Raw genomic sequence first — 26,556 nt, forward strand, 5'->3', positions numbered from 1 at the left:
CTGTGAAAGTTACTCAAATTCCACTTTCACTGTCGTTTTTAAAATTGAACGAGAACAAATTTCCCTCGCACCTTTCTGAGAAACATAACATTCTGGCTGATAATTATCTCCTAGGAAATTAAGTCTAAACTATATTGTACAAAATACACAACAGCTAAAAATACAGATACAAAAATGGCAAAGAAGTCTTATCCATCTTAAAATCTACCTAATTCTTCCTAGCCCTATGGCCCATACCTTCGCAAAATTATAACAATCTGCTTTTGACTTGAAGATATTGTCAAATACTTCCCTAGAGGAGAGAAAATAATGGGATATCTGTACGACTGTAAAAAACGCGAATAAGAACAGAAAATAATTGGCGCCTAAGCGGCGTGGTTGGTATAGTATTGGCGTCCCACCTCGGTGGTCGCGGGTTCGATTCTCGGCCATTCCATTGAGGAGTGAGAGATGTGTATTTCTGGTGATAGAAGTTCACTCTCGACGTGGTTCGGAAGTCACGTAAAGCCGTTGGTCCCGTTGCTGAATAACCACCACTGGTTCCATGCAACGTAAAAGCACCATACAAAAAAAAAAAGAAAGAAAAAAAAACAATTGCAAAGGAGACTAAAATGCAACTTAATCAAGACCAAAGCGTCTCAGCAAAAAGCTCCGATCTTGATAAAATGCGCGATTTACGACTGAGGAGGAACGAGTAGACCAGAAAACGAAACCAAGTCATTGCAACAACTCACCTCCAGCTTTGCTGTTATGCAGATGGACGTTCAACAAAGGCCGATAAGACAATACATGTTTTTAAATGAACTTCTATTGTTTCACAAGGTGACGGGATGCTTGCCGGCACCAAAATAAAATGTAACAGTGAGGCTCATAAATAAACGATGACTTTTATTAGGATATATACCTACATGAATCACATCACCGTGATTCATATACACATTAAGCTGCAAATGTCCTTTAATATCTAATTCGCTCAACCTCGGAATTAACATATCGTCATATATGTTAACCGAAAGGGAACTTCTAGCTGATAAGAAATACATAGGCGCGAACCACGGAACCAAGAATTCAGGACATTTGTAGCTTGATGCCTATATATTATATATATATATATATATATATATATATATATATATATATATATATATATATATATATATATATATGGACATTTGTAGCTTAATGCGTGTATGTATGTATGTACATATATATATATATATATATTATATATAATATATATATATATATATATATATATATATAATATATAAAGTCCATTAAACATCAGAGTCATTGTGTGATACGTTTGTTGACACTTAATTTGCCAGCGAGAGCAACTTTGGTCACACAGAGGATACGCGGCTGTCCCTAAAAAGTGCCAGCAGGCCTCTGGTTCCTTACGAAGGGCTCCTCCCCCACCATGACGCGTTTTAGCATTCAGCCCATCACTATCATCTTAAATTCAAAATAGAAACCGCCCCCCTACCCACGACCCCGCTCCAAATACAAGGCGGCCAGTGAACATCAGAGAAAGAAAGAGAGGATTCCCTTCTATAGGATCTATTGCCGTATTTTTTTTCCCCCCCTTTTTTTTTTACTGAATACTTATCACTCACCAGTGTCATCTAGAATGCGATCCAAAATCGTCGACTGACAAGATCTGATAGTCAGCTCTGTGGTCTGGGTAAACTATTTCATTAATAATATAATAATACAGGTTTTATTGAAAATAATGGATATTTCAGTCGCGTTTATTTTGTATATTGAAGTTTCTCTCTTCTTCTATTATTGACATTTCTTCTGGTATTCAGGTTGGCTATCAAAACGCCAATTCGAGTACAGAAGAAAACTCGGCAATAAGAAGAATAGAGAAACTTCAAGACAAAATAAACGCTGCTGAAATAGCCATTATTTTCGATAAGACTTGTATTAATGAAGGTCTTCTTCCAACATATAATAACAATAATTATAAAAAAAATGCCTATTTCACTGCTTGGGTCAACACAGGCATATGAATTTTCAGGATACTTCCCAATGCCAAATCTGTCATAGCTGGAACCGTAAGAGAGAGAAGAGAGAGAGAGAGAGAGGAGGGGGGGGGGGGGGGTCTGGAGCCCTAAGAGTGCGCAGACATGTAAGCTCACGCAAAGCTGAACACGAAATGAATTGAGCGCCGACTGTATCAACTGGCGTAGGCCTATGGGTAACGCAATTTACATACGAGCTACGGCGAAATCGACAGAGACCAAGGCCATGACAGAGACGATCCGTGGGGTTGGAGACACCACCATCTCTCAAGTTCGAATTCCAGGCAGATGACGTCCTCGCTGGATCCCCCCACCCCCCCAAGAAAGGATTATGCTGGGGTCACACATTCACGTATCACGACGGCGTATGCCCACGTATGTGGATCTTGGGCATCATCGCGGTGAAATGACCTTGAACAGCTGGTAAACAGGACACGGGCTACCGGACGTAAAGCCAACGACGTAAATTGCGCCGCAAATGTACGCGCAAAGAAAGCAAGGTCGGACGTCTACCTGGAACTTACGCCGATCAACTTCACGTCAAGACCACGCCCACCGTTGTGGGGCTGTGCTGTTGCCAGGGGTATGAGCACATTACTACAGTTTTTAATTTTTTTTTATTTTTATTCTGTTTGAATCCGCGAAAGACATCTACAACACAGCTGAATATTATAGTTGAAAATTATATGCACACAAAATCGAGATTTATTATCATTGCTAATTGTACAACAAAAACATTTCAGTAGACGCAATTAGAATAATGGTTGTAAATGAGCACATCACTGATTATATATTAACCCCATTTCTGAATGATATTTATAGCAATAACCAAGTAACCAGTCGACAAGGAATACAATACGTAGTTTTAGGAATTATGATTTATGAACACTTTGGGAGCTCTTATATAAGATTAGCACTAGAATTGTCTTGCTTCGATTTTACCATTCAGACATACACTTAGACTTATAAAACTGTTGACTACGGGCGATTTATATTTAAGCGATATATAGTACATCTAATAACTTATCAAACATTCTTAAAAATAAATAGGAATTCTACCTATTCAAGATAATATTTTTTTAGAGTATATAGGAATTCTCTTAGATATTTACATTATTTGTTACACCATTATTGTAAGACTGCTATTCAGAAGAAATAAATATCTTCGACACTTCCATAATCTGAGAATACCGTGTTACCGGGAAAGTGTTCGTGTGTGTGTGTGTGTGTGTGAAATTTATTCTAGCAGATTATACTATACGTTTGCTGTCTACAAGTGAAGTCTTTTGTTATTTTTGGCCTAAGCAGTAAAGGTTATTTCAAAAAGAACTACTAGACATCCTAACAATTGTCTTCGTCAGAAATTTCCCCAGTATTTTTATATTCGTTATCCATTTCCCACTAGCCTTTTATTGAAACCTTGTCTCCATATTCTGAATCGTGATCAGCCACCTGAGACACAGAGAAACAGCCCCTGGGCTATGAAGCCATTAGTCCTGCTCCCACACAAATGGTTCGCACTGCATGGGTCCATATAAGTACTCGTCCAACCCGGGATTATTCATGGCCTAAAGGAAACCTTACCAATAACACCAGGCCCAACTCCTCCTACTGCCTTCCTGCGTTGCTAATTCATAAATTAATTTCTTACTGGAGCAGGTGTGACAGACGACGTATAGGCGGTAGATGCCGGAATCCTGTTGACGAAAATGACCCGGTTGTTGATTTCTGGTTGAGATTTGTGTACCGGAACGCTGGAATACTACCTTGGGAATAGAGCCTGGGATTACCCTGTATCCCTCTGACAGATTCCAATTCATTGTTTGATTGATGATAGCGGTCAAAAGTCAGGAGAAAGTGGAAATCGTATTAGGAGCCAGTGCTAAAGGATTATTCCAAAATCCGCCATTGTCAATGAAAGAAATAACTGAGACCGTCAGGTCTTGGGATAATCCTGTGGCCATATTTTCAAGTTGATTTTCCAACAGATGACCCGAGGGCGCCGACCTGACCTTTTATACCACGCTACAGCGTTGCCATGTCGTACAGGGTTGTAAATGTGTGAATCGGTTTCGCCGTAGGCTGCAGCGCAATTAGGAGGCCCACGTGCTTCGCGGCGGAAAGAAAACAACGACGGCGAACAATGCAGGTGACCCTAGCGCGTACCCCGCAGCTGTCACCGTGGGTCCCACGTGCAGGAGACATTTGGCGTGACCACCCACGACTTGTTTTGAACATTTCAAAACTGGAGTGGGCTACGGCGCCCTAGTGGGCGGAGCTTAGCACCCGGACGACACGTCGCCGTACGTTGAAGATTTTACGTTAGTTTTACGTTACATTTACGGTTTACTGACGTGAGCTGTTGCCAACTACCAATTTCCGCTCATGCGTGGCCAAGCGTGCGTTGATACGTGAATGTGTGACCTTAGCATTACATCGTCATTCAAGACTAATCTGTTTCAGTTCAGAGTTTTGCTGTTTGATCTCAAAATTATATCTCCTGGTTACTCAGTTGTATTCCATATACATAAATGAAAAATGGGTAAGGTTAAAAAAAATGCCCCAAAAGTTTTGTCCGCCAATGGATCTCTTCTTGGTAAAAAGCTGAAAATTACCAAAGTGTCAAATGAGGTAATTGTCCACTCTGTACTGGCGTCTCATAACATGTAAAATAAGAGCCAATCTACATAAACCAGGAAATATGTTTTCGTTTAACCATGTACAGTTTTTAATTTTCCTATGTGTAATACAACTGAATGATACTATAATCTGCGTCTGCAAGATTACCTTTAAAACATCCCGGTTACATTCAAGAGTAATCCTTTCTTTTCCAACTAGAGATTATTCTGATTGAATTACAAGCGAGTTTGAATTCGAAACAATGCTCTTTCAATTCCAGGCAAACCAATTTAACTTCAAAATTATGCCTCTTTTTGCATTCACAGATATTACTCCATTTAAAATTATGACTATTTTGTTGATGTTTCAAAATGATTTATTTTAAACTAATAATAATCATGTTTGTATTATCGATAAATCTTTTTTTTTAGTTGCAGCTATATAAAAACATTCTTTCAAATAATTACTATCTAGTTAGAATTGAGTTATTTTATTTAATTTCAACATTATAGGACCTGATTATTTGCTTATATCAATATGTCCTGTTGCGACCGTGTAAATATCCTAACGTTTGAATTTGAGAAAGATTATGTCATGATTGAATTTGCCATAAACTAGACCCTTTGAACGGACGAGTTGAACGGACGAGTTTAAGTCCTGGCCAATTTCCCAACAGAACATGTTCTTCAGTCCTGTTAAAATTACGAGAACTCATTTTTTAATACTAGAGATTTTTTCCTATCCAATTTCTGTTGAAACTACGAGGATTCCAAGCTGACAGAGAGAGGGAGATGAGTCATAGATGTGAAAATTTTATATAAGAACAAGTATAGCCAATGTAGATCATAATATTATCACGTATAAAATAATGCAAAACTAAACTAGTTTCAGTGGAAGTTTATCTTAAATTTCTTATAATTCCACAATACGAACATGAATATAACAACAATGAACTCATCAATTATATAAAACTCACAAGGTGAAGGTGGTAACAGAACTCGACCCGATCTATAAAAATGAAAAAGCACGAAAGATATGAGTTTATAAATGGGTTTTCATAGGCCGGTGCTTAATTTTTCGCTTACTTGAGGAGTAAGCCTACAAACTACTTTGTTGTCGTTGTTGGGGGGCGGGGGGGGGGGGGGGGGTGTTGTTGTGAGGAAAGGTCTATAGAATAGCCTAAAAAGGTCTAAAAAAAAGTGTTTCGATTTGAGTGAAAGATACAGGAATTTTAGGATAGGATATTCATGATTTATTTATTAGAATGAAAATGTACACGATAAAGAATGTGTGTTAAACAATACATAATATTTATTCCTAATAAAATACAATATATCTATTTTAGTTTTTGTTGGTGAAACAACGCTTTATTTGACCGTCGATTTTAGAATGCGTCTCCAGTAAGCTGGAGGTCAGATCACGCCTTCTTCATTTACACACGAATCTTGAAAATAATACTAATCAATAATAATTACAAAGATAGCAAAAAAAAAAAAAACAATCATTACTATTAGTGTATATAGGTAAATGACGAGAAGACACAACAGAAATTACGATAAGGCTACCAAGCCAAGCACTGGGGCATCTTTGGCCAATCAGCGCTTAAGGCAGCGAAAACAGGAAGTTGGAGAGGCTGGACAGCAAGTCAAAGTGATCCGGAAAATAAATGAGGTGAAATGCAATACCCCAGTTGCACCAAAGCCTAACAGTCAGAGAGGTTGGACAGCAAGACTGAAGAAACGAGACGCGCATGGAGGTGAAGTAAAATGCTACTAAGTGGGCGTTGCCAATAATTAATACAACAATAACGACAAATGAAACCGAAAATAACGTCAATATTAATACCGGCAATCGTAATAACATAAAAAAAACAAGACCTTTTACGTCAATAATCATCAATGAACACTACTACATCTTCCTGATAACCAAAGCAAAAGTAATAATAGTATAATAGTAGCAGAGTCCAAGAACAAACAAAAACCACCATAAGAAAAGTCTCAAAACTTCTTACAAGAGTTACTAGACAACATCACGCCCTAATGTTCCATATATGCCGCTGGAGCGTGTATATCTGTTCAATGCTACTTTAACCATGAATATTTACCAGACCAGTAAGCGTGTACAGTTGCATGAAGTTGTTTCATAAATACGCGTTTTGTATTTGAGTACGCGCTCTTTCTTTCTTTATATATATATATATATATATATATATATATATATATATATATATATATTATACTAACTCGCGAAAAGATCTATCAGGTTAATGTTTTCTTTTTTCTCTACGAATAATAATAAAGAAGTGAGCATACACATACATAGTTACATAGTCTGGCCGTCAGCTCTTTTTTTTATTTAAGATATATATATCTATATATATATATATATATATATATATATATATATCCTAATACATAGATCTTGGTTACAAACGTGAAATGTCAGTTCAGAACACGTGCTTAACAAATATAACCGAGTGAAATTAACTTTCTTATAGATGCTCAAAAACAGTATTTCCACAGAATGCCAGTGTGCTTCTGGACCCTACTGAAGATTCACATTTAAATTGGGCATAATTTTACTAATAAATAAATGAGACAGAGACAAATACAACTACGGTTAAAAATGACAGCAGTAAGTCAGTGGCAATCGCTATCACGCCAAAATTGCTCTACTCTACAGTCTAAAAGAGTGTGACGAAAAATGAAATTTCTATATTAAAAGCTATATGCTTATCACGGCTTCGTCACTAAACACAGACGGACAACGCCCATTCCTTCCTTTCTATCTGTGACGCCAGTATACACGAATCAGTAAACCAGTCTGAGAGAGAGAGAGAGAGAGAGAGAGAGAGAGAGAGAGAGAGAGAGAGAGAGAGAGAGAGAGAGAGAGAGAGAGTGGCTACTCTTGCACCACCATCTCTGGCTGACAGGGAATATGAGAAGGGTGATGTATCGCTTGCAGGCAATATTACTGTCACATTCACACCGTCTGACGAACATTCCACACTCGAGATATAAATCGTGTGAGGACAGACGACACACGACACGAGAGACCAATATGCAGGTAAATAGACATACAATTTAACCGCATTCAACAAGGGAATGACAAGCGAAGCCATATATCAAGAGGGCAAATTCAAATGCATGGACTAGGTAGATTTAGCACGGCCGTCTCCACCTACTGAACTCTACCACATTTAAACATTTAGATTTCGTACTAGAAACTAATACTCGTTTATTACAAATGTCTGTGTTCTTTGCGTGTTATGGTGGTAAGGAAGTTAGTGTATCTAATGTAAAATATTTTTAAGTGGTGATACAAACTTTGATAAAAATTCTACAGACACCTCTTCCAGAATTACAGACTTGATATTTTTATTAATTTATGTATGATAAAGCAAATACTGCGTGTAAAATGATACACTTCATGAAACTGAACCCCGACTAAATACATATTCCTTCTGAATAATTTCACAAAGGTAGGAACCTCGAATGAACATTACTAAAAGGTAAATATTAGTTTCCAGGATATTCAAATTTACGTTCAAACTCTCACATGAACAACGACTTGAACCCGTACTCTAAAAACGTATAAGAAACGAAAACTGGCCGCCAGGGTGGAGTCAACACAACACGCAAGGATTTTAGGACCACATTTTCTTTGATAAAAATATGAGGAAACTTATAATATACCGCGCCTCAGTACATGTATTTGCTAGAGCAAATTGAACGCCCAACCATGACGGAAAGAGATCGCACTCTGAAATGGTAGAGCGAGAAAACTAGATAGTCGGGTCAACACCCAACGTTATGCAAATAACTAGACTGTAATGACAGTGAAAAAGATTGCTATACCCTTTTTCCAGGTGGTTGGTTTTTGTTTACCTAATATTAGCAGTTATGACTTAGACCATCGACGGATGGTCCCTTGTTTGTCACTTTTTTTATGAGTTGTTTTAAGAGAGATCTTTCACATTCACAATATTATTGTTCCCTGATTCCTTTTGCTTACCGAGAATAACCAGATTCGGTGAACAGTAGCGCCAATGCGCAATAAATGTTCTTTGCTGTCGAACTTCTCAATTATAGAGGCTACCCTGATGCCATTCTCCTGGCATCTTAATACATTTTTATCTATTCATTAGCTATTTTTAATAAGTGAGATGTCTTATTTCTGTATTTGCCTTTACTTTCTCTTATTTCCCTAGTTCCTCGTTGGACAAGTCGGTTACATACTCGACTACCGATCTCAGGGTCCGGGTTCGATTCGCCGCTCTGCCAACGCGAAATCAGAGGAATTTATTTCTGGTGATAGAAATTCGTTTCTCGATGTGATTCTGATCCCACAATAAGCTGTAGGTCCGTTGCCAAGCAACCAATTGGTTCCTCGCCACGTAAAAATATCTCATCCTTCGGGCCAGTCTTAGGAGAGCTGTTATAATCAGCTTAGTGGTCTGGTAAACCTAAGATATACTTACTTTTTCTTATTTCTTCCTAATAAACACCATATTCTTTGGAAGCTTGAATTTCAAATCACTGCCCCTTTGGTGGGTTTGTTCATAAGAACAGGGCTCTATATTCTATCAATAACTCATAAATTAACATTAACTGGGCTCTATAGTCGATCAATAATTCATAAATTAACATGAACAAGGCTCTATATTCTATCAATAATTCATAAATTATCATGAACAGGGCTCTATAGTCTATCAATAATTCATAAATTATCATGAACAGGGCTCTATAGTCTATCAATAATTCATAAATTAACATTAACTGGGCTCTATAGTCTATCAATAATTCATAAATTAACATTACCTGGGCTCTATATTCTATCAATAATTCATAAATGAACATGAACAGGGCTCTATATTCTATCAATAATTCATAAATTAACATAAACTGGACTCTATATTCTATCAATAATTCATAAATTATCATGAAATGGGCTCTATATTCTATCAATAATTCATAAATCAACATAAACTGGGCTCTATAGTCTATCAATAATTCATTAATTAACATTAACTGGGCTCTATATTCTATCAATAATTCATAAATTAACATGAATAGGGCTCTATAGTCTATCTATAATTCATAAATGAACAGGAACAGGGCTCTATATTCCCTCAATAATTCATAAATTAACATCTCTTTTTAGGACATTAAAACCAGACTTACCTCTATATCTATTTCGTGTTCGAGGTACTGTGACAGAGACTGGGGCAGGTCCCCTGGGAAGACGTAGTCCCCCTCTCCGGAATCCGAGTCGCTCCCCCCGCCCATCCCGCCCATCCACTCGGAGGCGGCCACTTCCCATTTTCCTACGCCCATCAGGGAGATCTGCTGGAAGGAAGAAACAGACAACATTAGGCGCGAGGAGCATCCACAGGGGGAAGAACTTAAACTATTACAAGACAAATGTTCACTTGGAAATAAAGGAAGAACTTAACACTTACAAGACAAATGTTCACTTGGAAATAAAGAAGGATAAATTTGGTATATTGAATAATTAAGGTAAATGTAAATAAACAACAGCTCGTTTGGGAATATGTGGTAGGTCCTACCTTGGCGTTAAATCTGATTCATCTGCTAATCTTTTACCTCACTGACGTTATATATTTACCGGTAAAGACGCAAAATAAGCAAGAAGTAACATTTAAAAAAAAATTGGTGGTGATTCACGTCAATTCTATTCTTGGGGGTTTTATACTTTCAAATATTAAGACGCAAATAACTAATTAATATCGAATTCACCGTACCTTACGTTTACTACGGTGATACTAGAGATTTTGGGTCTCTCTCTCTCTCTCTCTCTCTCTCTCTCTCTCTCTCTCTCTCTCTCTCTCTCTCTCTCCACCTTGTGAATTCAACGTAAGCCTTACATTGAAGGTCAGACGAAAAAAAAGAGAGAGAGAGAGAGATATACTTTGATATAGGTTCTCTCTCTCTCTCTCTCTCTCTCTCTCTCTCTCTCTGCCTCATACGTCGTATATTCAAAGGTTCACGTGGATAAACAAGCGCCGTGTACCACCCCAGGCGGTAAAAGTCACATTACCTGTAGCGACGCCAGATATCCCCTAATCAATCTGTCAGTCAGTCATTCATCTTAGTCATTTACACCTTACGTGACGCCCTTCCCCCCCGCCCCCCATCACTTTATCGCCGCTTATTATCTGGTGATTTTTCTATCTGTGTATTTTCGTAGAATTCATTATGTTTTTAAAGATAATACTGATAAGGATTCATGGCCGAGCTTCGATTTTTGAAGTAATGATCTTCCGGATAATTTATGAGTGGAAATAAATGGCCAAGTAGTGATAAGGCTGCACACAGTGATCCACGCGAGTTGTTCTGAGGGTACTAGCCCATATGGGGGGTTAAAAGTATAGTGACCGTTAAATACGAAACAATATCAAAACAGTTTAATTTTCTTGTACTGAAATCGTTTCGGAATTCCTATAATATACAAGTGACGGTATCTAAGATACAAGTATCTCTGATATCTTTTAGCTGTCAACCTCCTCGCTAATCTGTTATCTATTGAACGAGATAAGCCCCCAAAAAAATGACATCATTTAGTAGTGACTTAAGCACTTCGTAGGATCACTCGAAAATAATAGCTCATAGCCAGGAACAAAGAGGAGAGAAAACACACATCACGTAATTAAGAGCAGTATGGTTTCGAAGCAGATAAATCTTCACATAATAAGAATATCACGTTCCTTTCCCTTAACTTTTCATTCCATACACTCAACAAAACATCTAATTAGGAGACGCACAACTTACGACCAACTTACATTTGGTTATACAAAAATATATATTCATCAAAAAGTCTTTGTACCGCGAGTTTCAGTGTAAAACCTGATTAAATCTACACTGTATTGAACTCTAAAGTGAAAGTTTACTAGATAATCATCATTAATGCTTCTATACCGTTATTAAACAAAGATAAAATGATGATTAACGACAATTATAATTGCAAGTCACAACATACAATAAGTGTATATTATCTGAAGTTTCCTCAAATATTTATAGTTGAGAGAGAGAGAGAGAGAGCGAGAGAGAGAGAGAGAGAGAGAGAGAGAGAGAGAGATTCTAAAATAAATTTGAACAATAGTGTCAGTCCTTTCCAAGTGAAAAAAAAAAATGTAAACCACAAAAGGCATTGGAACCCAAAGAGTGAGGAAAGGAGGAAGGTAAACGGGGAAGGGGGAGGGGGGGTCTAAGATCTCAAAGGGTGGGGGGAGGAAGAGGAGACCGGAGATCTTGAGAGGGTGAGGGCGTGGGTGGGCGCAGGTGGAAGGATCAAAGGTGTAGATTTCCTTGTTATTCTTGGGTATTCGCTGGTGGTCTGCGACTATCAAGTTTCTCAGGAGCAGGAGGAGCAGGAAGAGGAAGAGGAGGAGGAGGTCTGAATGGCCAGAGAAATACAAAAATATACAAAGAAAAGAAAGAAAAATGAAAGGTGATAAATGTTGCTGATGAATTGCAAGGAGAGAAGGAACATCAAGAAGAGAAAACCATTTGTGTGACGGAAGAGCGAAATGAACATTTTAAAGATGAGTATTGATAAATATACAGACAGAAAAGTTCTTTTTATCAATACAACATAAACGGTCAGGAAAAAAAAAGAGCTCAGCTATTTTCAACCATTTAAATAACCATAACCTCAGAACAAACTGGAATTTGTCACATATAATTTATAGCAGCAAATGTCGGTACGAAAGCCAGATGATAGAGTCAGCCTTGATAAAACAAAGACAGGTAATGAACATCTAAAAGGATTCCTGGGATTTACATATAGATACAATCTTCCTTCAACCAACGCTTAAGAAGATTAAAGAGAAATTATCAGCGGGGGTGACCTAGTAAAATGGCTACCTGTGGATGGATCTCTTGGCATAAATACCGCCTTTTCTGTAACTTTTCTCATTCTTTACCTACCTGAAGAGAGAGACAGCAGTCCCTGAATTATATTACTTACTTTCTATAATTTGGTGTCTCCTTTTATTATATGCTACAAATGTCCATTAATATCTAATTCGCTCTTCAGAATTAATATATGTTCATATTTATCAACTAAAGATAATTTTTAGTTGATAATAATTTCGTCAGCTCCAGGGAACTTCACTGTACGTCCTGATTTCTTGGTTCCTAGGTTCGCGCCCGGGAGCCGACGAAATTATCATCAACTAAAAATTCCCCGTCAGTTAACACTTATGAAAATATATTAATTCTGAGGTAGAGTAAATTAGATATTAAAGGACATTTGTAGTTCAATGCGTATATATATATGAATTACGGTGATGTGATCAGACTCATACATATATATATATATATATATATATATTATATATATATATATATATATATATATATATATATATATATATATATATATATATATATATATATATATATATGCATTTTATTAACTGCATATGTTCACAAACACACATACATACAAACATATATATAATATATATATATGAAATATTATATATATATAATATATATAATATATATATAATAAATAATGTTATTAATAATCTATTTATATATATATAGATATCCTCCTGACTCCATATCTAGTCCCGCGAGAGATTTCCCTGGACATAATCACAATTTTCCCTCAGTTTCCTCAACAACTAGAAACAAGCTTCACTCCCAATTAAAACGGCAACCTCCAAATTCATTACGGACGAACGCTCACCTCAACTTAAACCTGATCTCTCTTACCCGAAGGTCACCGGCGATTAAGCTTCAAGCTTCATAAAGTCTTGAAACTTATTATTATTTTTTTTTCGTTTTGGGGGGACCATTAAGATAAAAAGCGCGGGTTTCTATACTCACTATGAAGCGACTCAGTGCTGTGCGTATCATTATGTGTATGTGTGTGTGTGTGTGTGTGAGGGAGAGAGTTTGTTTTTGTGAGTATTTAATGTTTGTTTTGTTTGTTTCTAAATCACGCCTTGTATGATAAAACGGAACTTGTTATTGATGGTGCTATGTATGTATTATGTATATTGTATGCATTATGTATGTGTGTATATATATTTACATTTAACATGTATGTTATATTCAATATATATATCATCCTTTATAATATATATATATATATATATATATATATATACATATATATGTATGTCTTGGATTATAATATATGTTTGAATGTATATATATACACACTACATAATCATAACATAGCATATATATGTGTACGTATATGTATATAATATATATATATATACATATATATATATATATATATATATATATAGTATATATATATATACTGAGAGAGAGAAAGAGAGAGAGAACACGTCGAATTTCTAGCACCATAAGTATAACGTCCCCAATTATCAAAAAGAGCTTTCTTTATCGATATTACTATATACCACGTCATCATAACTGCCATACTCTCTACTTATATAAAAGCGAATGAAATCTCTTTCCCGTGCTATATGACGTACATTAACCACGAGATTCATCATTAAATGCATTTATAAATAAATAAAATTTAAATGGCAATAAAGCCTTTATTATGTCATAACTACGATGTATACGACTGGGTCACTCAAGATAAAACATACGCCACGGAAAAAAAAAAAAAAAAAAAACATTCGAGAGGTCTGCTCTATGAACAACGCAAAACCATTTACACTATCACAGAGGCCCATCTCCGTCTCATTATCAGCGCCATCACCATCATCATCATCATCATCATCGCTATCAGTAGTAGGTGGAGGTACTACTCTACTGGCAAACACACACACACATACCCATTAAGTCTAATGATGCTATTTATAGCAACGTCGGCGTTCTCGGTCGTTAATATAACTCAACATCACTGAACAAAAGAGGCTTGTTTAATGTGACCTTTTTTTTTTTTTACTCTTCTCTCATTCTCTTTTTTCCCCTAATTAGTAAAAATGCCCTTGCTGCCTCTTTTTTCCTTCTTTTTTTTTTGTTTTTATTTCTAGGAGAGGCAACAGCCAGTTCTCTGTTTTGCTCTTTTTTTTATTTATGTGAGAGAATTGATATGTTTATTCGGGCAGTGGACGTTTAGGAGGTTATGTGTGTGTTTGTGTGTAATGTACAAAACAATAATCTAAATATATACACACGTACACACAGATAAACACACACACACACACATATATATAAATAAGTTAATTACATCTTAGTTTTACCAGACCACTGAGCTGATTAACAACTCTCCTAGGGCTGGCCCGAAGGATTAGATATTTTTACGTGGCTAGCAACCAATTGGTGACGTAACAACGGGACCTACAGCTTATTGTGGGATCCGAACCACATTATATTGCGAAATTAATTTCTATCACCAGAAATAAATTCCTCTGATTCCGCGTTGGCAGAGCCGGGAATCGAACTTCGGACCACCGGATTGGCAGCCGAGCACGAAAACCACTCGTCCAGCGAGGAACTTTATACATATATATATATATATATATATATATATATACTATATATATATATATAGAGTACAAAAGGCCAATTAAAACTCAGGTTTAAAGCTAAGGACTATATTTTGGTGGACTCACTTCCACCCTTATCAAGTAGTGAATGACAGGTGTTACATTCACTACTTGATAAAGGAGGAAGTTAGCCCACCGAAATATAGTCCGTAGCATTAAACCCGAGTGTTTTTAATGGGCCTTTTATACTTGAGACGTATCCTGTTTTAACAGAAGAATTTATTTACATACACACACACACACACACACACACACACACACACACACACATATATATATATATATATATATATATATATATATATATATATATATATATATATATATATATAGTTTATATATATGCAAATGTGTGCGTTCATTATCTGTGAATTATTAAAAACTTATAAATTAATTACAAATGTTTAATGCAAATGGTTAACAATAAATTAATTACTTAAGTATTTTGATAATGACATGCACTTTAATTAGATAAACAAACATACAGTATAACCGAAGCACGAACCTGTGAATAATACGCAAACACCTTGCATTATGTGCACTAAAATATTATATATATAATATATATATATATATATATATATATAGAGAGAGAGAGAGAGAGAGAGAGAGAGAGAGAGAGAGAGAGAGAGAGAGAGAGAGAGAGAGAGATTTCCCACGACAGACGAATCAAACCTAATTTGGCAGCATCGCACCGTTCCTAATCTAATGGCATAAAATTAACTTGAAATTTTTAAACACGGGTCGCTTACAGAAGGTTCTCAAGAGACCATTCCAAAATATCCATTCACAAAGGTAATCGTCTGGTTTCGTGGGAAGGCTTAGATATTTTAATCATTAGATTGGTTAAATATCCTGTCATTAGGATATGGTCAGACTTAACATGACTACTATGGGTTTCTATAACGAACACTCGTATCAGAACGAGATTTTGCTATAGTGTATTACACCAAGTGCCGTAATTTATAAGGGTATCGTGAATCACTAATCGTAAAGAATAACGACACTTGTCCTTGTACCAAGAGACAAAAACTCCATTATGCAGAAATGGATACGAACACGGCAGTAAAAAGCTCCACCAACCCTCTCCCCCACCTCCACCGCCACCCCCGTCCTTCTTCCTTCCCTCACCTTCCCCTTCTCTCTCTCTCTCTCTCTCTCTGTCTCTCTCTCTGTCTGTCTGTCTCTCTCTGTCTGTCTGTCTCTCTCTCTGAAAGTTGCTTCATTTTAAACTTATTTTGTATGATTTATCTATTTATCTATCTATCTAATAATATACATTGTATATATCTAACGATCCAGTCGGTTGTTAGCTGCCAGTTGACTTATTTATTTATGCATTGATCCGCTCATCTCTCTCTCTGAAAGTTACTTCATATTTTGTACGATTTTTTTCTATCTATCTATCTAATAATAGTTTACATTGGTGGATATATCTAACGATTCACTCGATTGTTACCTGCCTATTGACTGATATATTTATATACTGATCTGCTCATCTCTCTCTCTCTCTCTCTCTCTCTCTCTCTCTCTCTCTCTCTCTCTCTGTGGTAGTGGTGCCTACTGTAAATGGTTATTAGAGTGAGAGATATCTGAATGTATGGTGGAACAGTAAAATGATAGACACTATGATTTATGGTGAAGCGACTGTTATACTTTGTTACCTTCTTCGTAATCCTCATGTGGACTCAGGGTATCGGCAATTTAGTACTTGTTTTACGAAGGTGAAGAAGAGATGGCCACCACGGAACTTAACTGTCGGCACGGTTGCAGAAATTCGTTTATCACGCAACTTTTCAACTTTTTTTATCCATGAAAAAGTCGCCAATTGCCTTCAGATTGGTTTGAATAGGTAACTGGTTATAGTTACTTTGTGTTACAAATAAAAATTGAGCGTTTCTACTGGACATTCATTAGAGTTAAACCCTTTATCATACTGTTGCAAATGTAACAGTCGCTTTACCATAAATTACAGTCTATCGTTTTACTCCTCCACCATACATTCACATATCTCTCACTCTAATAACCATCATACAGTAGTACACTACCACAGAGAGAGAGAGAGAGAGATGAGCGGATCAGTGCATAAATAATAAATCAGTCAACTGGCATCTAACTAACTGGTATTGTTAATATATAACAACAATGTATATTATTAGATAAATAGATAGATAGATAGATAGATAGAAAAATCATACAAAATAAGTTTAAACTGAAGCAACTTTCAGAGAGAGAGAAGGGAAGGTAAGAAAAGGATGAAGGCCCAGGGGTGGCGGTGGAGGTGGGGGGAGAAGGTAGGCGGAGCTTTTTACTGTTGTGCTCGTATCCATTTCAGGCTAATGGAGTTTTTGCCTCTTGGTACAGGGACTAGTGTCTTTATTCTTTACAATTAGTGATTCACGATACTCTTATAAATTACGGCACTGGGTGTCATACTCTAAAGCAAAATCTCGCTCTGATACGAGAGTTCGTTACAGAGTTTTGCCAAAACACGTGCTTGCACTGCCTCTGAAACCCATAGTAGTTCTCTCTCTCTCTCTCTCTCTCTCTCTCTCTCTCTCTCTCTCTCAAGAGAGCATTTCCAAAATATGCTGGTGATGAGATTTGACATATTATCTACAAAAAGCACATACAGAATAATATAACTTACAAAGCCAGTAAGGAGTCAAAGGCTAGGCCCACTGCCAATAACTGTGGTTGGTGACAGCAAGGGCATGCGGTCGTAAAAACCCCCTTTGCCAAATAATAAGCCAAGCCTGATGAAGCCTTTGATAAAAGGCAGTGGAGAAGGCGCATCAGGCAATCGACCTCTTAGTGTAGGGATAATGGTGGGAAAGATGAAGTCTTAATGTGTTGTAGTTAATGACAAGTTGTTCATTTCGTAGCAATAATTAGGGACCGCCAGTATTTAGCAAAATTATAGCTTTTTCAGGGGGAAATTAAATCCAGCAACAATTGAATATACTTAAAAACAAATACAAATAAGTAAAAAATGTACCGCAGCTTCTTCGGCGTAATCGAATTTTCTATACTGCATATAATGCTGTATGAGGCGCGGCCCAAGAAACTTTAACTACGGCACGGTGGTGGTGGCCTATCCTATATCGTTGACAGAAGCATGATTAAGGTTAACTTGAATAAAATAAAAACTACTGAGACTAGAGGGCTGCAATTTGATATCAACATAACAATTTCCAGCACTTAACTTCAGTAGTTTTTAAGATCTGAGGCCGGACAGAAAAATGCCGACGGACAAAGCCATCTCAATAGTTTTCTTTTACAGAAAACTTAAAAAAAAAAAAACCTTGCAAAGAGCAAAAGGCAATCAATTAGCAGGCAATTAAAACACTCTTTAACTACCTGACACGATTGCGATTGGCAGCCAATGCCTCAATCGACCAATTAAAAGGAGATTTTTTATGACCGAGTTAAAAGAAGAAGATCTCGCAAGTCTAGAAGTTTGCTTTTTTTTTTTTTCTTTTTTAACTTTCAGGAAATGTCGATTCTTTCACTCTCCTCTTCGTAGTTAGGAAGTCCTCAAACGAAATATGAAAAGTTGCCTTACAGAGTCTTGAAAGTTTCTCTCTCTCTCTCTCTCTCACTTTTCCTAGATAAGTGACCCCATAGGGTTTTCAGGGATCGTTATCTACGACTTATATGACTTGGGAGTCATTATCTTTATGCTATTTACAGGGTTTTTCGTTTTTACGGTCATCCCCAACGGCCTTGTATTAAACAATATATATATATATATATATATATATATATATATATATATATATATATATATATATGTCTATATATATATATCATATACACATATATATTACATATATATATATTTATATATACTATATATATATATATATTATATATATATATATCTGGGAAAATTGTTGTTACAACAGAAGTCCACCTAAAAAAAACAAGGAACCCATGAAAACGTCAAATATAGAAAATAAGTACTACTATATTTCAGAGACTGTACTGTACTGTGACTCTCTTCAGGTAGGTAATGAATGAGAAAACAGAAAGCGGTATTTTATTATATATATATATATATATATGGATATATATATATATATATATATATGTATATATACGTATATATGCTGCCAAACCTTAGGCCTATAAGCTGAATACACTACATAGACACCAAACCATTAACCTGGATTTTCAAGGTATTTTCATAGTTATACACTACGTAAGAATCATATCATGATTCGTACAAATACTGCCAGTACGGAAGACGATTCTGGATTTCGAAAAAGCAGTTTTCAGGTCATACAAACTAATCCAGCTGTATATCCCTAGCTGAATAAACAAGAGTTTTACTAAACATAGAACTTTGTCCGCTCGTATAGTGGTTAGTGTCGTGGCATGCTTCTCAGATGTCGCGGGTTCGCGTCTCCCCAAGAGCGATAGAAAATCACTAGATCTGTATCATGATCAGTTGCTGCAGTGTGGGGTCTGCCGTGGGAGGTTGAAACCAACATTTTCTTGAAGCTTGAGTTTCAAGTCAATGGCCCCTGTGTGTTTATTCCAAGTGGATAAGTTTCATCTACTAAAATAATAATAAAAAATAATAGAAAGTGTATTAAACTTGCTGATTATTTCAAAAGAACTACTTTTTATAACGAATTATATGTTAATGTGGTTTTTGCGTCAATAGACAATATGTAAACAGCGGAGTTTCTCAAGTACCAAATATTATTTTGGTTTGTATATGCTAGATTTAGGATTGCGTTTGCTAACCATTAAAGGCAATTTACACTCATTATTATATAGATTGCGATTATTCTGTATCAGATGCAAATTGCAAAAAGTTGCATTTAGAATATCAAATAAATAAAGCTAAGAAACGACATACAAGTAAAAAAAAAAAAAGGGAATGAATGGTAGACAGCTTCACGGAACTTTAAAAACATCAGTATAAATTAATGTAATAGTAATTTCAAACAACTGAAGGAATGGTGGATAGCTTCGTGGAACGTACAAACATCAGTATAGATGACTACTAGTAGTAGCAATGACTACTAGTATTAGCAACAGCAGTAATCCACACAGCCTACACAGATCGATACCACAGCATTATAGTACATACCACGAGAACGAACATTTCCATTTACGAAGCGAAAAAAAGAAGAAAGAAGAAAAAGAAGAAGAAGAAAATTGCTGTTAGCCCTTGGGTAAAACGTCGGCCATAAATACCTACAAACCAGTTTTGGACGTTAAGCAGTCAGCAACATGGAAGGTGGGTTACTCCTACGGCCCAATTAACACTCGCTAATCGCTCGAAAATCGAAACCTTCATCATTCCCTCTGCGCGCAGATGTTCGACGGGGTTTCAGAATAAGGCTGGAGCCGGCCTCCCCCCGCCCCCCCCCCCTTTTTTTTAGGGGGGGGGGGGGTGGGGGGGGGGGGGGGGAGTTAAGTCTATTCGTCCAGATGACGTCTCGAAAAGAATCGGTTAATTCTGATGATATTTAAGGAATCGGTTGATTCAGATGGAATTTAAGTAATCGGTTGATTCAGATGGAATTTAAGTAAGTTGGTAATTCTGAGGAAATTTAAGTAACTGGTTAATTCTGAGGGAATTTAAGTAATGGTGTAATTCTGAGGGAATTTAAGTGATTGGGTAATTATATGGAAATTTAAATAACCGGTTAATTCTGAGGAAATTTAAGTAATCGGGTAATTCTGACGCAATTCAAGTAATCAGTTGATTCTGATTGAATTTACGTATTGGTTACTTCTGATGAAATTTCAGTAACTGGTTAATTCTGAGGAAATTTAAGTAATCGGGTAATTCTGACGCAATTCAAGTAATCAGTTGATTCTGATTGAATTTACGTATTGGTTACTTCTGATGAAATTTCAGTAACTGGTTAATTCTGAGGAAATTTGAGTAACTGGTTAATTCTCATGAAATTTAAGTAATCGGTTAATTCTGATAAAATTCAAGTCATCGGTAAATTGAGGAAATCCAAGTAACTGGTTAATTCTGAGAAAATTCAAGTAATCGGTTAATTGGGGAAATTCAAGTAATGGGTTATTTCTGACGAAATTTAAGGAATAGCTTGATTCTGATGAAATGTAAGTAACCGGGTAATTTTGATGAAATTAACGCCATGGGTTAATTCTAGTGAACTTCTAGTAATCGGTTAATTCTAATGACATTTCAAAAGATTCAGCCATAACCTGAGGAGGAGATAAATTGTGGAAATATTTATTTTTCCTCCAAGTACTTCTTAGTACGAATCTACCAAATACCATTCACTTTAATTGGTACTTCAATTCAGTACTGAAATAAACTAAACTAAATCGCTAATATCTACCAAACTACTGAACTAGGATCAGGAAAATTTCCACGAGTCTTCTGCCTATCAACAGACGTTAAATATGGATTCGATCTGATTTATGAAAGTTTGGGCTGATGACCGAGTACTGGAATAACAGACGGTAGATATAATTTTCTTTAATGAAAACAGAATTCTCTCTCTCTCTCTCTCTCTCTCTCTTGGACTTGGAAGAAAAAACCCTATTAAATATCAAGCAAAACCCCAAACTATTATACTCATATGCGAAGAACAAGATGAATAAAAGAAGAATAGAAATAGGCCCTCTGAGAATTGAAGGGAGATTTTTAACGAATGAAAAAAAAGGAAATTTGCAACATACTGGCAGAACGATATAGAGAAGAATTCACCCCTAGAATAGATAATGAAGATAATGATATAGAAGTAAGGGACGAAAATAGTGAATATTTAGCCGTGAACCATAGAAATTGTAAAAAAATGAAAAGCGATAATTTTGGTGTTTGCCATGCAGGCAATTAATGAAATTAACAAATGGAGCTGCTGCAGGGCCGGATGGAGTCCCTGCTATTTTGTTAAAGAAAGTAGTTCATTCTATCGCAAAGCCACTTGCAATATTATAAAAAAAATGATGAGCACAAAATTAGCATATATCACCACCCCTACTTTCAAAAGTGGATCAAGCTAGAGGCAAGTAATTATAGGCCTGTGAGTCTAACATCACAATTATTTATGAAAGTGTATGAAAGGGTAATGAATAAGAAATATTTATGAAACCTCTTTCTAATAAAAATAATTTGTTTAATATAGGACAACACGGTTTCGTACCCGGAAAAAGTACACAAACCCAACTGTTAGTCCACCGTGAGAACATATTCAAAATATGAAAAGCGGAAATGAAACAGATGTGGTTTATCTAGACTTTGCAAAAGCTTTTGACAAAGTAGACCATAATATATAGCAAAGAAAATTAGAAAACACAATTATCGTAGATAAGTAGGAAGAGAATTGGTTAAAAGAATTTTTACACAACAGAAAACAGATAGTTATTGCAAACGATGAGAAATCGGATGAAACCCAAGGTAATATCCGGTGTGCCACAAGGTACGGTGCTAGCTGCAATACTGTTTGTTGGTTATTATTGATTGAAGACATAGACAGTAATGTTAAGGATTCGGTAGTGAGTAGTTTCGCTGATGACACAAGAATAAGTAGAGAAATTACTTGTGATGAAGATAGGAACGCTCTACAAAGAGACCTTAACAAAGTATATGATTGGGCAGAGGTAAATAGGATGGTATTTAACTCTGATAAATTTTTAAATCAATAAATTATGGAGACAGAGAAGGAAAGCTATATGCATATAGGGGACCTAATAATGAGACAATCACAAATAAGGAAGCAGTTAAAGACCTTGGTGTGATGATGAATAGGAACATGTTATTCAAATGATCAAATAGCCCCATTCTGTTGGCAAATGTAAAGCAAAATGGGGAATGTTGTTACGGCACTTCAAAAACAAGAAAAGCTGAACACATGATTATGCTTTATAAAACATATGTTCGTAGTCCACTTGAATATTGCAATATGATATGGTACCCACACTATCAAAAGGATATTGGCACAAATAGAGAGTGTACAAAGGTCCTTTACAGCTAGAATAGAAGAAGTTAAGGACCTAGACTACTGGGAAAGACTACAATCCTTAAAATTATATAGTCTAGAAAGGAGAGAAGAACGCTACATGATAATTTCAGGCATGGAAACAGATAGAAGGAATAACAGAAAATATCATGGAACTAAAAAATATCAGAAAGCGCAAGCAGAGGTAGATTAATAGTGCCCAAAACTATACCAGGAGAAAAATAGGAAAGCACACAGAACATTAATCCACTACGCACCAGCATCGATAATGCAGCGTCTATTCAATGCGTTGCCACTCATCTGAGGAATATATCAGGAGTGAGCGTAGATGTTTAAGAATAAGCTCGACAAATATCTAAACTGCATCCCAGACCATCCAAGATTGGAAGATGCAAAATATACCGGAAGATGTACTAGCAACTCTCTGGTAAACATTAGAGGCGCCTCACACTGAGGGACCTGGGGCAACCCGAACGAAATGTAAGGTCTGTAAGTCTGTAAGGTCTCTCCTCTCTTTTAGAAAGTAAATTCTCCCTTTTCTCCTCCATAAATCAAAATAGAAAACATAAAAACCTGTTTTTTAGAGTATAATAAACCAATTTAGCATTAAATAGATAAAAATACAAATAAAACAGAGCCAATACAGGACATATCTCTGCAAAAGCTCAAGGAAAATTGCTTACTAACTCCAAATCTTACATCTTGAGATTTTCAATGCGCACAACTGGTTAAAATAATAACAAATTTAAAAGAATTTTTAAAAATGTTTCGCTCGTCCGGACCAATGATGAAATCCATCAATAACCTTTGGAGATACCTCGTAAACAGAGAAGACATAAAAAAAAAAATTAACAGAACTACTATAGTAGATTCACATCAACCGTGCATCTGATGTCTAGGCCAGTTCCTAACGACGCTCCTGATTGGCTGTTGTTAAGCCAATCACAGAGCTGGAGACTCAAGTTTCTCTCGAGAGTTTACATAGGCAGGATGTATGTTCCACATCTCCTGAGGGATACGGTTTTCAAAAGTATCCCTCAGGAGAGGTGGAACATACATCCTGCCTATGTTAACTCTCGAGAAAGACTGAAAGCTCCCAGCCCTGTGACTGGTTTATCAACAGACAACCAGGAGCGTCGTAAGGGACTGGCCTAGACATCAGATGCACGGTTGGTGTGAATCTCCTATAGTTCAACACACAGCCGTTAAATTTCGTAGGCTGCAGTCAACACTCAGCCACTAAAATAACCCGTCCCATTATGAATGATCTAAAATAAGACTTTCAACCCCAACGATCACACACCGAAATTGGAAATGGCACAGCTCAACCCTATTACGAACGATATTTACGAGAAGTGCGATGCACGTCCGAAATTTTGATAAAATGGTACAGTCTTGTTTTACTGAAAACTTTTTTTGAAGACGATACAGATGTCTGGTTATATACGTCGTAATGGGGGGGGGGGGGGCGGGGAGACGAGTAAATCTCCCTCCTTCACGAACAAGAATTGTGTGCATATGAATTCTTATCATTAAACAGGGTGGATCCAGAAGGTATTCAGCAGGTATACTTACGGTATGAGGTAGCTATGCCTAAGGATAAACCTTTGCTAGACTTCTCTGAACTAACAACCAGTAGTAATAAAGAGATTATGTGTTTTAGCCTTCTATAGTTTTTAACCCATCTCAACCATGACTCCGACCCAGTCGACTGACCACCAGGTACACAATTCACCGCTATTAAATTTACGGCAATTGTCTAAGGCGATCCCTAGGCATCTTGCGCACTTTTCCGAGTAACGAGAGAGAGAGAGAGAGAGAGAGAGAGAGAGAGAGAGAGAGAGGTGAACATAACAGACGAATCAAGATTAGTAAGAACCGTGTCACTACATTGTTTTTTCTATATATAAAGGTCGACCTTTTCTGGGTGGGCAGATATCAAGAGATAAACTCTTGCTCCTTTTCTGTTCTGCTCAAGTGTACCTTGTAACGCGCATAATTCAGAGAGAGAGAGAGAGAGAGAGAGAGAGAGAGAGAGAGAGAGAGAGAGAGAGAGAGAGAGAGAGAGTCCATATATAACTCCAAGACTAGTAAAGGTATAAATAGTTAACACGCTGGGAGTGATACCTGAATTGTTAAGATACAAAAAATATTAGAGAGAGAGAGAGAGAGAGAGAGAGAGAGAGAGAGAGAGAGAGAGAGAGAGAGAGAGTCCACTAAATAATTACAATGACTGATACAACAATAAATACTTAACGAGCTGAGAGCGATTCCTGAATATTTACGAGAGATACAAATAAAGTAAGGGAGACCTTACATCTTCTTCGGGTTGCCCCAGGTCCCACAGTGAGAGAGAGAGAGAGAGAGAGAGAGAGAGAGAGAGAGAGAGAGAGAGAGAGAGAGAGTCCACAAAAAACTACAAGATTGAGAGAGGTATAAAAACTAAACAGGCTGAGAATGAACGCCGAATACCTGAGAGAGAGAGAGAGAGAGAGAGAGAGAGAGAGAGAGAGAGAGAGAGAGAGAAATTAAATAAAAGTAAAGACACAGACAGTGAGAATAACTGCACACTATCACATTCTAAACCAACCAATAAGGGGAGCAGGAGGAGGGAGCTAAAATCTAACCATTACACTGAAATGTTCCCAAGAGGCTTGTTCAGTGTAAAAAAAAAAATAATAATAAAAAAATTAAAACATCGAACACAGCAAGAAACACTCAAAGCGCAAACAAGGAGTGGATGGAAAGGAAGGGAAGGGAAAGGGGGAATGGGGGGGGGGGGTGGGGGGGGGGGGGGGGGGGTTATAAACAAGGAACAGAGGTTGGCAGGAGGGAGGGAGGGAGGGAGGGAAGGATGAGGGAGGGGCTGAATCAATAAATGAAGAGGAATGCATTATGCAATACATTCTTCCGGGCACAAAGAGTTGAACATTTAACACGGCTGGGAGTGTGTTCAATGAATTTAAAATGCTCTATAACAGTGAGCGGGATTTCTCTTTTTTTTTATCTTTTTCTTTTTCTACCCCGTTCGCTGTTTAAGAAAAATGGGAGAAGACTGAAAATACAAGGTCAGCTTTAATATATATGAAGAAAGCGGCTACACGTAGCACTGCATACACGCCTTCTCACAAAGTACTTATCTTATAAGGGAGATCTAGACAGCATTATATATATAACAAACATATATGTATGTATATGTATGTATGTATGTATGTATGTATGTATATATATATATATATATATATATATATATATATATATATATATACATGTGTGTGTGTGCGTCAGTTCGAATGTGAGGAATCACTCTCATTTTCAGCCTATAGGTCGATTCGCCTTTTAGAGGAAACGGATTATTGGTGTGTATATGTATATGTATATAGTTTACGTATATGCATGTATGTATGTATGTTTATATATGTATGTATGTATGTATGTATGT

The 26,556-nt window shown here is 36.6% G+C and overlaps 1 protein-coding gene across 3 annotated transcripts in view; it reads right to left on the reverse strand.

Annotated features, from left to right (window-relative positions):
- LOC135213021 (E3 ubiquitin-protein ligase PDZRN3-B-like) overlaps positions 1–26,556 on the reverse strand; it is a 127,529-nt gene that overhangs the window by 17,750 nt on the left and 83,223 nt on the right. For all 3 annotated transcript variants that reach the window (XM_064246828.1, XM_064246830.1, XM_064246829.1), the window contains one exon: positions 9,830–9,994. In XM_064246828.1, coding sequence (XP_064102898.1) covers positions 9,830–9,994 — 165 coding nt within the window. The remainder of the gene's footprint in view (positions 1–9,829; positions 9,995–26,556) is intronic.

The sequence above is a fragment of the Macrobrachium nipponense genome, chromosome 42, assembly GCF_015104395.2.
Source record: "Macrobrachium nipponense isolate FS-2020 chromosome 42, ASM1510439v2, whole genome shotgun sequence".
Lineage (NCBI taxonomy): Eukaryota > Metazoa > Arthropoda > Malacostraca > Decapoda > Palaemonidae > Macrobrachium > Macrobrachium nipponense.